The sequence below is a fragment of the Pleurodeles waltl genome, chromosome 6 (genome assembly GCF_031143425.1).
Source record: "Pleurodeles waltl isolate 20211129_DDA chromosome 6, aPleWal1.hap1.20221129, whole genome shotgun sequence".
Classification (NCBI taxonomy): Eukaryota; Metazoa; Chordata; class Amphibia; order Caudata; family Salamandridae; genus Pleurodeles; species Pleurodeles waltl.
Window position 1 is genome coordinate 1049014995 of NC_090445.1, and position 15811 is coordinate 1049030805.

The window sequence follows — 15811 nt, forward strand, 5'->3', positions numbered from 1 at the left end:
GGTAGGTGCTCTTAAGCATACAGCGCAGGCAGGAAGGCAGCGGTGATGGCCCCTCCTCTGGTAGGCAAAACAATCTGGGACACTGAGTCAATTTGTTTGCAAATCAAATCACCCAACTTTCTGGATGGCGCTGGGAAACTAGATTTTCAGGTAGCTATTGGACAATAGAATGGAATAGTCCTGTGGCAACAAATAGCTCCAAGCAACCCCACACCACGAGTGGGAACGCAGTGGTGATGACCCCTCCTTTGGGCTCCTATGACAGGCCAAGCAGTCTGGAACACCGAGTCCAGTGGCAACAAATAGCTTCAAGCAAACCCACGCCATGGAGGTATTAAGAGCTTTTAAGGGTGCAGCATGGGGCTGATGGCAGGGGTGATGGCCCCTCCTTTGGGCTCCTATGGCAGGCAAAGCAGCCAGGGACACCGAGTCCTGGGGCAACAAATAGATCCCAGAAAACCCCATCTCAATCTTACCTCTAGATGAGGAGATTTTTGAGGCTGTAGATGCCTCAATACATTGGGCAGTTTTCTCAACAAACGCGCCCCTACTCAGGCTGTCCAATGCTTTCCCAAGCCCACGTCTGACTCAGGGATGGAACGGAGTGCGTCTGAACACCTCAAAATGGTGTTTCTCTCCAGCCCGCCTCCTTCTGACTGTGCTGAGGACCCAGGGGCACTATTGGGGCTTGTGCCTTTACCCCTTCCTGCTAGGCAGGGAGGATAACAACTCCCCTGGGGATTCGACGCCCATACCCAAAATCTGTACCCACCCCCTCAAATGATGACCTTAAGGGTTCTTCAGGCATGCTGGATTGGAATGATCTCATGCATACCAGATGAGCAGAATGGGCTCTTTGCCCCAAAGTTTCTAAGTATGTGGCAGATTGCATCTGAAAACCCTTTGAGAAAGAGGTGCACGCTCACTTGCGAGCTGAATGCCTGCATCCCTCCCTAGCAGACAAGGCAGCTCTTCTTGGGCAAATACATCTGCAACCAATGAAATGGTATCAATAGGTCTTGGAGGTCGTGCCAGGACAAACCTCTGGATGTAGTAGGCCCTCTAACTAAACTATGTCTGGCGGAGGAACTAAAAGCCTCAGATACCCTGGTATCGCTGTAGTCTCTTTCTGGATGGGCACACCATGCCATACTTTTTCTTAGGTATGCAAACTACAAATTGTCCACAGAGAGGTGAAGTTTCCTCTTAATAAAGGTTGATCCCAAACTGGGAGACCTAGCGCCCAAGGAAGCAGAACCAGTGGCCCAAGGGGGACCGTTTGCAACCCATTTATAAAGGAGTTAGGCAAATTTGTTTCCACATTCACCTCCCTTGACAAGACCCAAGCCTCAGTATAGAAAATCTTCCCACCCTGAATTTTTATTGGGGGCGGTTGTGGTAGGGGGCGCTTGACAGGCCGATTCTACCCTAAGCCCCACCCCCACAGAGGCCAAGGCTATCGCAAGAAGCAGCTTCAGGAACCATTCCATCAGGGGGAATTCTTCCCAGTCAGGAGAGTCCAGGAGGTGGCGGTCGAGACTCCTTCAAAGGTCAGTCTCATGGCAATCAGTCAGGTGAGTGTTTGTCCTTCTTCCCGACAAAATGTAGGAGTTTGGTTACCATTCTTCCTCCACAACTGGGAAAGGCTGATCTCGGACAACAACTGCCTGGAATCAATGGCAGGATTATTTGCAGTCTGATGCTGAACCAAGGAAAGAGTGAATTGCTATGTCCTCCTAAAGATGGACAATATATTGCAGCTCAGATTTATCAATCATGTGGGAGGTCCCCAATCAAATCTTCTGGTGTACTTGGCCAAAGAGTTCTGGCATTTTGCCTATCCAACAAACATATGATTATGACGGAGCACCTCCCAGGGGTCTCCAAGGATGTAGCAGACAGGTGCTTGAGAGAATGGTCTGATATGAGGCTGTGGCCGCGGGGAACCGCAAGGCTTCCAACAGATCAACAATTTGTGGGGTCCGTTCATGGTGGACCTTTTTACATCACACCTTGACCACCAGATGGATCGTTTTTTCAGTTTGTAGACGGATATACTGGTGACACCGATCAATACCTTCTTACAGGATTGGTCAGGGGAGTGGGAGTAAGCCTTCCAGACCTTTGCGATGAGGATTGTCAACTCTGGTGAGGCATCAACAGGCACGAGTAGTCTTCATCACGATCTATTAGAAGTAGTAGTTTTTATTTCCAGTTCTTCTGGAAATTTCTTGGGATTTTCCAATCCATCTACTCCACGCTCCAGATCTTCTACGAGATATCTAGGGAATCCTCACTCGTTAGTCATACAAGGCCGGCTACCACTCATAGCATGAGGGATTACAAGGAAAGATGGAGTGTCCCGGACTTTCAGGAGAGGCTGAAAGGATGTTGGCAACAGCATGGACCGAATGTGCCACCAAACGATATAAATCGGCATGATTGAGATGGGTTTGTTGGTGTGTACAAAAAAGTTGAACGAGCATAATGCTCGTCTACAGTCCTGACATAGAATGCAAAATTTCCTAGCATTCGTAAAGGAGAGTTTCAATTCTAATAAGGACACGGAGGCAAGGAGTATTCCCACCTATGGTTTCTGCGGGCACTACCCACCCTTCTACAACCATATTCAAATCACAATTCTTGCAGTTCATAAATTTGTTTCATCGTAAGGTATAATTATACAGTGTTTTTTTCTGTTGGTTATGGAGGTGTGAATTTGTTGCTGTTTCTATGCCTGGGTTTTTGCCTTTTCGAATGATCATGTAGGGAATGAGACTTTTGTGATCTCTTTCATGTTTGTTACCTGTTTTTTCCTGTACATTAGAATACCAATCTCAGTACATGTCTAGTATTTCAGGTACCGACATCACTAAAGGAGAATAAGAAATTTACAGAGAATGCCTATGTCGCAGGAATAAAAGAGTCGGAATTAGGAGGAGTGGCTCGTTATAATGAAAGAGACTGTGATCGGCTCAACGTGTGTAGTTTCTTTCCTGTGGTTAGATGAGAAAGGTAGTTTTGTTATATTCATGTTGAAATGTGATGGAGATAAATAAAGGATAGAAGGTTCAACATAATCCTTGCCTCTGTATCCTTAATAGAATTGAAAGTTTATTTTAGGAATGTTAGGACATTTTTCGTTCCACATGATTTTCCCCACTCTGTGGGGAATAACAGTCCCAAAGCTGTACTCATTTACTACCTAGATGGTGCCACTGGTAAATGTGTAAGGTGGCTGTTTTGAGCATGGTGTGGCTGGTAGGAAGAGGACAGAGTAGGTGGGGGAAGAGTCAGGAGAGAATTAGCTGTTTATCATTGTGCATGAGAAGGGTGGATGGGCAGTAAATGCTGAAACTGCCTGCAGCACTTCAGAAGGCTTGGGGGATTTGTGTCTGGATTATCCAGAATTACCATGTCAGCTATTTTTGGACCAGATAATCCCCTGAAAAGACTGACCTAGTCAGAAGGTGACTGTGAAGAGATCTACCCCATGGGGCTACTTGCAATGAGAGTCTCAGTAGATTCTCTAAATTTAGCAGAAGAAAACCAAAATGCCTTCAAAGCAGAGCCTTATTTTGTGAAGATCATTTCAGAGTGATCATGTGTACACAAAGAGCAAACAGAATGGAAGCGACTCAGTGGTATAACTATGTGCAATATATGGTGCCCATAATTAGATATTTATTAATGGTGATTTCTGAACACTATGGGCCAGATGTAGCAAGGCTTTTACGCCTCGCAAACAGCGTAAATCGCTGTTTGCGAGGCGCAAAACCCACATTGCGATGCCCATTCCCATTTTGCACGTCGATAACCTGGTTACCGACTCGCAAAATGGGACTGCGAGTCGCAAATAGGAAGGGGTGTTCCCCTTCCTATTTGCGAGTCGCAGCGCGATGTAAGATTTCTTTGTGACCGCGAACACGGTCGCAAAGCAATTGTAGTTACCACCAGTGTCACACTGGTGGTAACTGTGAGAAGGTAGCCTCTTTCTAGCCTTGTTACCCCCACTTTTGGCCTGTTTGTGAGTGTATGTCAGGGTGTTTTGTCACTGTTTTCACTGTCTCACTGGGATCCTGATAGCCAGGCCTCAGTGCTCATAGTGAAAACACTATGTTTTCCGTATGTTTGTTATGTGTCACTGGGATCCTGCTGGTCAGGACCCCAGTGCTCATAGGTTTGTGGCCTATATGTATGTGTCACTGGGACCCTGTCACACAGGGCCCCAGTGCTCATAGGTGTGCATGTATATGTTCCCTGTGTGGTGCCTAACTGTCTCACTGAGGCTCTGCTAACCAGAACCTCAGTGGTTATGCTCTCTCATTACTTTCAAATTGTCACTAACAGGCTAGTGACCAATTTTACCAATTTACATTGGCTTACTGGAACACCCTTATAATTCCCTAGTATATGGTACTGAGGTACCCAGGGTATTGGGGTTCCAGGAGATCCCTATGGGCTGCAGCATTTCTTTTGCCACCCATAGGGAGCTCTGACAATTCTTACACAGGCCTGCCACTGCAGCCTGAGTGAAATAAGGTCCACGTTATTTCACAGCCATTTTACACTGCACTTAAGTAACTTATAAGTCACCTATATGTCTAACCTTTACCTGGTAAAGGTTAGGTGCAAAGTTACTTAGTGTGAGGGCACCCTGGCACTAGCCAAGGTGCCCCCACATTGTTCAGAGCCAATTCACTGAACTTTGTGAGTGCGGGGACACCATTACACGCGTGCACTACATATAGGTCACTACCTATATGTAGCTTCACCATGGTAACTCCGAATATGGCCATGTAACATGTCTATGATCATGGAATTGCCCCCTCTATGCCATCCTGGCATTGTTGGTACAATTCCATGATCCCAGTGGTCTGTAGCACAGACCCTGGTACTGCCAAACTGCCCTTCCTGGGGTTTCACTGCAGCTGCTGCTGCTGCTGCTGCCAACCCCTCAGACAGGCAGCTGCCCTCCTGGGGTCCAGCCAGGCCTGGCCCAGGATGGCAGAACAAAGAACTTCCTCTGAGAGAGGGTGAGACACCCTCTCCCTTTGGAAAATGGTGTGAAGGCAGGGGAGGAGTAGCCTCCCCCAGCCTCTGGAAATGCTTTGTTGGGCACAGATGTGCCCAATTCTGCATAAGCCAGTCTACACCGGTTTAGGGACCCCTTAGCCCCTGCTCTGGCGCGAAACTGGACAAAGGAAAGGGGAGTGACCACTCCCCTGACCTGCACCTCCCCTGGGAGGTGTCCAGAGCTCCTCCAGTGTGCTCCAGACCTCTGCCATCTTGGAAACAGAGGTGCTGCTGGCACACTGGACTGCTCTGAGTGGCCAGTGCCACCAGGTGACGTCAGAGACTCCTTGTGATAGGCTCCTTCAGGTGTTGCTAGCCTATCCTCTCTCCTAGGTAGCCAAACCCTCTTTTCTGGCTATTTAGGGTCTCTGTCTTTGGGGAAACTTTAGATAACGAATGCATGAGCTCAGCCGAGTTCCTCTGCATCTCTCTCTTCACCTTCTGATAAGGAAACGACCGCTGACCGCGCTGGAAGCCTGCAAACCTGCAACATAGTAGCAAAGACGACTACTGCAACTCTGTAACGCTGATCCTGCCGCCTTCTCGACTGTTTTCCTGCTTGTGCATGCTGTGGGGGTAGCCTGCCTCCTCTCTGCACCAGAAGCTCCGAAGAAATCTCCCGTGGGTCGACGGAATCTTCCCCCTGCAACCGCAGGCACCAAAAAGCTGCATTACCGGTCCCTTGGGTCTCCTCTCAGCACGACGAGCGAGGTCCCTCGAATCCAGCGACGCTGTCCAAGTGACCCCCACAGTCCAGTGACTCTTCAGCCCAAGTTTGGTGGAGGTAAGTCCTTGCCTCACCTCGCTGGGCTGCATTGCTGGGAACCGCGACTTTGCAGCTACTCCGGCCCCTGTGCACTTCCGGCGGAAATCCTTTGTGCACAGCCAAGCCTGGGTCCACGGCACTCTAACCTGCATTGCACGACTTTCTAAGTTGGTCTCCGGCGACGTGGGACTCCTTTGTGCAACTTCGGCGAGCACCGTTTCACGCATCCTCGTAGTGCCTGTTTCTGGCACTTCTCCAGGTGCTACCTGCTTCAGTGAGGGCTCTTTGTCTTGCTCGACGTCCCCTCTCTCTTCAGGTCCAATTTGCGACCTCCTGGTCCCTCCTGGGCCCCAGCAGCATCCAAAAACGCCAAACGCACGATTTGCGTGTAGCAAGGCTTGTTGGCGTCCTTCCGGCGGGAAAACACTTCTGCACGACTCTCCAAGGCGAGAGGGATCCGTCCACCAAAGGGGAAGTCTCTAGCCCTTTTCGTTCCTGCAGAAACCTCAGCTTCTTCTGTCCAGTCGAAGCTTCTTTGCACCCGCAGCTGGCATTTCCTGGGCATCTGCCCATCTCCGACTTGCTTGTGACTTTTGGACTTGGTCCCCTTGTTCCACAGGTACCCTAGATTGGAAATCCACAGTTGTTGCATTGCTGGTTTGTGTCTTTCCTGCATTATTCCTCTAACACGACTCTTTTGTCCTTAGGGGAACTTTAGTGCACTTTGCACTCACTTTTCAGGGTCTTGGGGAGGGTTATTTTTCTAACTCTCACTATTTTCTAATAGTCCCAGCGACCCTCTACAAGGTCACATAGGTTTGGGGTCCATTCGTGGTTCGCATACCACTTTTGGAGTATATGGTTTGTGTTGCCCCTATCCCTATGTTTCCCCATTGCATCCTATTGTAACTATACATTGTTTGCACTGTTTTCTAAGACTATACTGCATATTTTTGCTATTGTGTATATATATCTTGTGTATATTTCCTATCCTCTCACTGAGGGTACACTCTAAGATACTTTGGCATATTGTCATAAAAATAAAGTACCTTTATTTTTAGTATAACTGTGTATTGTGTTTTCTTATGATATTGTGCATATGACACTAAGTGGTACTGTAGTAGCTTCACCCGTCTCCTAGTTCAGCCTAAGCTGCTCTGCTAAGCTACCATTATCTATCAGCCTAAGCTGCTAGACACCCTATACACTAATAAGGGATAACTGGGCCTGGTGCAAGGTGCAAGTACCCCTTGGTACTCACTACAAGCCAGTCCAGCCTCCTACAGTAACCCATTCGCAAAAGGGAAGGGTGCACCATCACCAACTGACAAAGATCAACTGAGGTCCTTTTTAGGACTTGTGAAGTACTACTCCAAGTTTGTGGATAAGTTTGCAAGCAAGACTGAGGATTTAAGAAAATTGTTGAGGAATGGGAGTAAGTTTTGTTGGTCTGATGAGCAGATGATTTGCTTTGACAGAATCAAAGATGAAATTTGTGGAGCAGGTATCTTAACAGCTTTTGACATTAGGTTTCACTCTATCTTGACTGTAGATGCCAGTGGTACTGGTTTAGGAGCAGTATTATCACAAATACATGGGAGTTAAGAGAAGACAGTCGCATTTGCATCTCGAACTTTGACACAGACGGAGCGGAACTATTCTGTTATTGAACGGGAGGCCCTGGCAGCCGCCTGGGGTACAGAATACTTCAGAACGTATTTGTGGGGGTTAGAGTTCACTTTGACGAGTGATCACAAACAGTTATTAAGAATATTGTCTCCCGGTGGTGCGGGGAAGGGGTCAGCGAGGTTGGCCAGACTTTCTGCAAGGTTGCAGGAGTATTTGTACCGTGTTGAGTATGTTCAAGGTTGGAAAAATATCCAGGCTGATTGCCTGTCCAAATTGTCCCTTGACTGGGAGAAAGTTGATTCTCAGTCGGTACAGTCTTGCGATACGGATGTTTCTGTAGCTTCCATCTGTGATGTGGTTGAGTGGGGCTTAAGTACATTTACGCTGGGGGAATGGAAGAATGAGGTGGCAGCAGATGATTGTCTTAGATGTGTTTTCAAACTAGCCTCTTTAGGGGCTAGAAGAGAGAGTGCTCTTCCGTTGTCAGTTAGACCTTTTCTGGATGTGTTGGATGAATTATCGTGTTGTGGGGACAGTGTATTGATGTGGGGGGAATGTTTTGTTCCACCAGTTGGGTTGAGGTTTAAACTATTTTCCTTATCCCATGAGGATCACTTGGGTCAAGGGATGACAAGCAGGGTTTAGATGGTCAAGTTAAGAGTTGGGTGGAACAGTGTAGACTGTGCAAGGATAGTGAGAAGAGATTGAAAGTTGGAGTGGGCAGGGTGGAAGGACACATTGAAGATCCTGGGAAACCCTGGCACACAATTTGTTTAGATTTCATTGGTCCATTTCAGATGCGTTTCGCATTAGTGGTGGTGGATGTACACGCAAGATGGTTGGTGGTTAGGTTTGTATGTGATGTGACCACAACCATAAAAGTTTGGGAGGATATTTTTATGGAAGAAGGTATCCCCTTGGTTCTTATTACGGACAATGGCACTCAATTAACTTTGAATGAGATGTGTTTGTTTTTGAAGAATTGTGGAGTGCGTCACGCTAGGACGTCCCTGTATTACCCACAGGGTAATGGAATTGTAGAAAGAATCAAAAGATTAATCAAGGGGCCGGTACAGCTAGCTCTGGCTAATCATTGTTGTGTGCGAAAAATGATGGTTGATGTAGTACAAGCCTATCGTTCCACAATTCACAGTGTGACTGGAAAGTCTCCTTTCCGAGTTATGAGGGGGCGATCGATGGGGTCGAAATTGAAATCCCCCTGGCTTCAGGAGTGGGTTGCTTCTGGTGGGGGCAAGACGTTGTATGGTGACAAGGTTGTGTTCTCTCATCACAAGCATGGATTGAAGGTGGGAGACTGGGTCAAGGTCAAGTCAGGTAGAGTAAAGGGGGTGTTTCAAAATTCAGAGGCCCTTTTTGTGTGAAGAAGGTGGGAAAGTTTCAAGTTGAGACTGAAGGAGGGAAGAAGTGGAATGTGAGGAATGTGACTTTGTATCAGAGAGGTGGAGGGTGTGCCCCAAGTCAGGTGGAGGATGAATGCTCTAGTTCCTTCTTCTTGGAGAATGGGAGTAGAATGGACGTTGTTTCTGGAGCATCTACCTTTGGTGTGAGTCATGGTACCGGTAAAGAAGCTGGAGAATGTGAGTTACAAAGCACAAGTGCAATTCAAGAGGGAGAAAAATCTCAAACAGAGATAACTATTCGTAAACAACCGATGAGGGCTCATAAGTGTCCTAATTATCTTAAAGACTATGTTATGAAGTAACAACTTGACTATGTTTTGTAGCTATTTTTGGTTCTAAACGATTTCTTTATTGTATTCTTTTTCCTTTACCATTCTTTATCAGTTACTTACTGTGAAGACAGGAGGATATGTTATGTGTTCATTCTTAGTGCGTTCTTGAGAACGCAGGCGTCTAAACATTCTGGAGAAGACAGTTATTTCTTCCTCTCCAGAGTGGCTGGACGCTAGGTCGCATTAAGGAATAAAGTCGTTGTTTTAACCTACCTTTGCCATGGACTCCTTATCTTGCTTCACATCAGGTCCCCATGGGACCCCTTCCTCTTTGTGAAATGGCCTTGAAAACTTTTTTTCAGAGCAGGCAAATGAAACGAAAACGTTTCATTTTTTAGTTTGTAATGCATCTCGTTTTCCTTTAAGGAAAACAGGCTGCATTACAAAAAAAAAAACTGCTTTATTTAAAAGCAGTCACAGACATGGAGGTCTGCTGTCTCCAGCAGGCCACCATCCCTGTGAGTGCTGCGACTCGCAAGGGGGTCACAAATTGCGATCCACCTCATTAATATTAATGAGGTGGGCCTTTGCGACCCCCTTGCGTCTCGCAGATGGTGTCAGGGACACCATCCTGCATCCAGCATTGCGACTCACAATTTGCGAGTCGCAATGCCGGATTTTCCTACATCTGGCCCTATGTGTTCTATCTGGAGCCAAATACTAAATAAAATCACAATTTTTGCAACAGGAATTTAGGACTCAGAACTGTGTACGACTTCTATTAACATAATTAGGTATTCTCTTACTTAAAATGTTTAATAAAGTATTTAATACAACATTTTAAATTTAAAAAATACCAATTCTCAAAGAAGTATGTGCTGATGCACTTCAACAAAGACATATTTTAGTGGTTAAACCCAATGATGGCTCAGTAAATACTGATTAGCTGATATTGGTCCTCACAGTAAAATGTGTTACAGTGTTAGTCTGCAATTAATTAGCAAAGGTCAACGTTCCATATATTCAGTAAGCTCAACATGCACTATTCTCTTGAAGGAAATTACTCATTACTAAAGATTAAAATTGGTATGCCGTAGTCTCCCAATGACCATGACTAATCCATGCTGGATAAGTAATCAAATATAATTTGATTCGCCTCTCTCTGGGAATCACATCCTAGATATAAGTAACACTAGACCATCTGGCTTTAAGATGTGGTTTATGTGCTGCTTAGCCTCTGCATCTTTAACTTTGTGCTGGGTATAATCATTGGTCACGGACTTATAGGTTATACTCCTTGTTGTCGACTTGTCTGCTCTCGAGAGCTGTAGGTGGCATTTTACATGCGGGAAGCCACACTGATGATGTTATCAAAGGCGCCATCCTTCAATTGCATGCCTCTGCCTTAGCTATATATATATATATATATATATATATAAATAAATATATATATATATATATATATATATATATATATATATATATATATATATATAAATAAATCTTTGTAATCATCTGTTTTTGTCTTTACCTACTGAACCATTTGCTGTCGCTTCCATGTTTATCTGTTTCTCCTGAAATGGCATTGAGTGGGTGTGAGGAACACACCAAGCTTACTGTCTGTTAAATGAAAAGATCACAATCACAATGTCTCGAACATTAATCATACTGAGAGATTTAGTAAGCGCTTGCGACATTGCATTGTGTAAAATGAATTTTTTCAACTGGACAGTATGAATAAAACAACTAGATAGATGAACACCTGAGGATTTTAATATGTTCGGGTATGACATCAAAATAACGGCTGGTCTCATCCTAATACTGTTTTATAGCTCTCATTATTCAATCCCAACGACCCGTTATTCTTTCATCAGATATTGCACCGACTACTGTCAGTGGAGAATACGGGCCATCTCTGGGGAGGACAAGGCAGACTGTTCTATAGATGTAAATATGGCTTGAGGTTTGAGTCCTGATTAAAGCATTTAAAAAGCCTGCTACTGTGAAAACACACAAAAAACGATTGCTTTCCGTACACAATGCATCCGTGATATGTAAAATAGTCCATCAAGCACTGCAATGCATGCATCAATAGGAGATAGAATGATGCACCAAGCAGCCAATAGCATTAGGTGATAAAAAAAAGTCCTCAAGATGGTGTCAAAGTCCCCTCTATGCCCAGTTTGAAAAAATCTTACTAATTGGTCATTAGAACTACACAGGCAAGCTATATCCAAAGAAGGGTTGCAGAAGGGAGCAAAAAGCCAAAATAAAATTAAACATTTAACTGGAATAAATACAAAAATCCCATAAAAAGCATAATACAACCGATACGCAAAGAAAGTGAGGTACAACTTAATGACATATTGCATTTTTGAAAAAGCATACATTCGTTTTGATGTTTAATAGAAGACTAGGGTCGCACCTCCCAAACGTAAATGTATCAGTTTTCCATTTCTATTTTACTGATCAATAAACGTGTAATTGTATTCATTCAGATTTTGCAAACGTCAACTGTAAAATGTTATTCCTTTTTATATTCAGCCTGTGATAGACGAGTAAACAGCAACAATTGTGTGCAACCGGTGTCAACAATTCCTGCTAAGTGCTCATTTGTCTATAAGGTGATTGAACGTTCCAACCAATATAACACAGCTTTATGGTATTTTAATGGGATAAGTGACGCGAGTTACTTGCACTAGAGGAGAAAAGACGGGACTAGGCAAGATGAACAATCCACCTATAATGGCTAGTTACTGGACCGGTAACCAAACCATAAATTGTCACCGTCTCATACAACTGAAGGACATGCTATTATCTGACTGCACTCACACTACACTTAAAGTTACTCATTTAAATGTACAGAATCCACTCTACCAAGTCAATTCTAATTTAAAATGTATTGACAAAACAGTCCATAGGATAACTGCAGATCTGTTCTAACCGTCAGCGGCAATGAAGTGGCACTTGGTCTGTTTGACAGTGATCGCTACAAGGCTTTTGAAGAGAAAACATTCATTTTCCACAGTTCTGTTCTCTTAATATAGGTTTTCATTCCATTTTCATTCTGAGACAGAAATGGAAGAGTTTGCTCAAGTACACTGTATGAAAATTTCCCTTCGCAGGAATTGCAGAGAAAATCACTACTGCATAGAATTCTTGGAGAACTGAGAGACATCTAAAATAATTATTAAGAAAAACAGTGTATATTTGCAGGCTGATTGTAATTAATAAAGTTATCTTTATGGTGACTTCGGTACTCCTATTTTATGAGCTCTTATTCCTCACCTACTATCAGGACTAGAAAATTGCCTCTATAACTGTATGTGTCAGAAGTGACATGGCTCACCCCTGCATGTAATATGATGCGCATAAGTGTGCAAAGCAAGTAACCAGAGCTCTCTTTAAAAAGCAGGTAACCAGAGCTGTTTAATGCCAGAGGTTTCACGTCCTAGCACTAGGGGGGAAGAAAGGTTGGTCTTCAAATTCAAAATATCTTCTTCAAATAAATGAAGCCAAATGAAGACAAGGTTTATATCTCCCCTTTCAAATAGTCTTTCTAATCAGAGAGCATTATGGAATTTTTCATACCCCATTACACATTGCAACTTGCATCTCATTCCATAGTTGGTGATCCTCTTAAGTTTATTGATTGATCTAAATAAATAATTGCATCATCAAACACAGTAAAAGAAAAAAACTTATAGATTTGATATATAAAAATACACAGTTTTTCAAAACTACAACAAGGTATCAGAATAAAAACATCCCTGAGCTAATATTATTGATATGGACTTTATTTAAAATCCCTAACACAGGGAAAACAATATTCCACATAGGAATAGTGCAATATGGTCATTGGATAAAATAAAATAAAAAATACAGTACTTCTCTCGGCTTCAGATTAATGCCAAAAGTTAATTGTGTCTGATAGTAAGCTTCGTTAAAAATGTGGACACTGCTAACACTTCCATCAGGGAGGGATCACTTACATATTCTATAGGCAGACACGCACTGAGTTATGGATACGTTTTTACAAAGGGGCACTATCCATTTTTGTCTGGGAGCAGTACATCTAGGGCAAAAGAAAAGCAGCTGCTCTGCTAATTCATCAACCAGAGGACAGAGTTTACACGTTTTGTCTCCCTCTATCCAAGAGATCCAACCTGCAGAAAAAGGAGCTGTAGGCAATGTGCCATATCTGAATTGTAAAAACAGTGAAGGTGCACAGGCAGGCCTAATCACACCCAGAAAGGGCTCTATAGAGGGTTCACATTTGTGCTGGAGAAAATCTCTAGCCAGTGGAACACTGTCATCAGACTGAAAATTTAAAAGGGAAACCATCTCCCAAACTTTTCGCTTTGCAATCTCTTCTTTATTAGCTGGCTGACAGGTCTATCTTTCATTCAAATGCAGGTGCAACTCCACCAATCATACAAACACTTTGTGATTATTCTACAAAAAGGAGATTCCCTTCTAGGTGATTCAATTGTGTTCAAATATTAGTGCCCTGAGGGCACCAAATTAATGTACTATTATTGGATGTGTGGTGTTTTTATTTGAAATTTCAAATAAAATAGTTCATAAAAAAGCAACACTGTGTTATTATGGGAGCTGCAACAATAAATATGCAGCACTGCTTATCCCCCCCTTTCATTGAATATAATCTTGATCGTCAAAAGATCATCACTTTAGTTGAGTTTTTGTTGTACCTTCAGCAAACGATCTCTGTCCAGCAGTAACAAAAGTTCTTCTTCAAACTTCTCCAATGACGGATATAGATTTAAGAACAAACGGTCCAAGTACAAAGTCACTGTCTTCTGTAGTCGGGGCTTCAGTAAGGCGTCACCTACATAGTAATTTATACTTCATTAAAAAATCAGATTACAGATAATGACATAGTGTAATTGCTAGTAATTTATTTAACAGTGTGCTATATTTTAGAATCCTGAGTTTGGTCATTGACGCCAGATGTCTAGTATGTCTGTATGCATTATATCGCAGTACGTTCTACAATGTTAACATTGCTGTTGACATCGGATCAATCAATACATACAACCACAAAACACCTTTATCCCTGAACAATACATTTTCATATGCAAACTAAGTCACATCACTCCTCTAGGATTCCTCTGTCACACACTCTCCGTCAACCCCAGCACATAGGTACATGGTCAAACAGGCTCTGCGGCTCAGGCCTGAAGGTTAATGACTGACAGTTCACAGGAGGGGTAACACTTAGCTGACAGCCAAAACACATAACCTCAGAACAAATTACACGGCTAGTCAGCCACACTACAATGGTCTCCGGACACTGGCCCCCATAAGGCACAAATGGCCAGAGGGACACATGCATTCCTAAAACAACATAAAGTCAGATGCCATACATACGCACACTCAGCCAATCAGGACACAGCACATACAGTGACCACGCACCCTCAGGCCGGACATCTGGACACATACTTGCTGGCCCACATGATGTCCACACCAGATCGGAGCCCACCTACATTCCTCATCTGGAAATTGTATCTGTGACTCATTGTCAATAGTTTGCATATTTCCCCAGAAGAATGCTTATGTGTTTATTGCCCTCGGAGAGATGTATAAGCATGGATCATTTCGACTGTCTATGAGAGATAGCCTTCAGACCTGGGTGCTGTAACTGATCTCTAATCTGTATTGTTTAATTAAACTAACCGATTCTGTTTTGCCAAATGCTTCTTGTTTTTTTAAGGTAAGATGTTACTCGAGCAACACTAACACACATTGCAAAGAAATCGAAAATGAGCTGACTGCCATACTTTGAAAAAGTTTCACAGTTCTGGCCACACACACAAATTCCCAGTCATGTTCGCAGGCTCCTCAAGAACAATAATTGTAATCTTGGCACCCAATAACATTATTTAAACTATGCAGGTTGCATGCCGGATCATTTACAATACTCCAAGTGAATCATGGTGATTTCCTAAACAGAGTATGTTTCTCTTCATGCAGAATATTACGAGCATCACATGTGCAGTTTTAGGCATTACCAGAAACGTTTGCTACAGACAATTATTTCATGTAAGCACGGATTCAAGTCAAGCACAATGTACACACTTTAAAAAAAAATCTCACCTCATCATTAAGAAGGACAGTGATGCCATTTCATTTATTTTGGCACTTACTGCAAAACAGCAGTATTTAGATTTGGGAGGTAATCAAACATCTCCAAGTTTTACATGACTGTGTTAAATCCAGAGGAGGGGCCCTACATGAAATTCCCTCCACCCCATGGGTGGTACAGTGAGTCAAGTACCACCACTTAACTCCCCTTTTGAACTTGTACTTCATCCAGAAAACTGATGAGAAACCATTACCACTCAATTCTTAATCAAGCCTATAGCCCTCTTTAAAGTATGGAGATAAAATTTCCGAAATTGGAGGCTGCAACGCACCCACCCATCCTCTGAAATTTATAATGCTGTGGTATTGCCCTCTACGACTGGTCATATAAAGCTGTAGTGTACATAGAGAACAGTTTGCGGAAGAGATTGTGATGCAAAAGGGTGAACTAGCTCAGGCAATCTTGAAGAATGGAAATGCATGCAGAAAACCTGTGCACTGTATTGAACTTGCAAAGCTTGTTTTCTTAATTCCATAGTGTT

At 43.6% G+C, this 15811-nt stretch overlaps 1 protein-coding gene across 1 annotated transcript in view; it reads right to left on the reverse strand.

Annotated features, from left to right (window-relative positions):
• The window catches only part of NPHP4 (nephrocystin 4), a 952546-nt gene that overhangs the window by 665338 nt on the left and 271397 nt on the right, over nucleotides 1-15811 (reverse strand). Inside the window, exon 7 of the mRNA XM_069239971.1 lies at nucleotides 13877-14013. Coding sequence (XP_069096072.1) covers nucleotides 13877-14013 — 137 coding nt within the window. The remainder of the gene's footprint in view (nucleotides 1-13876; nucleotides 14014-15811) is intronic.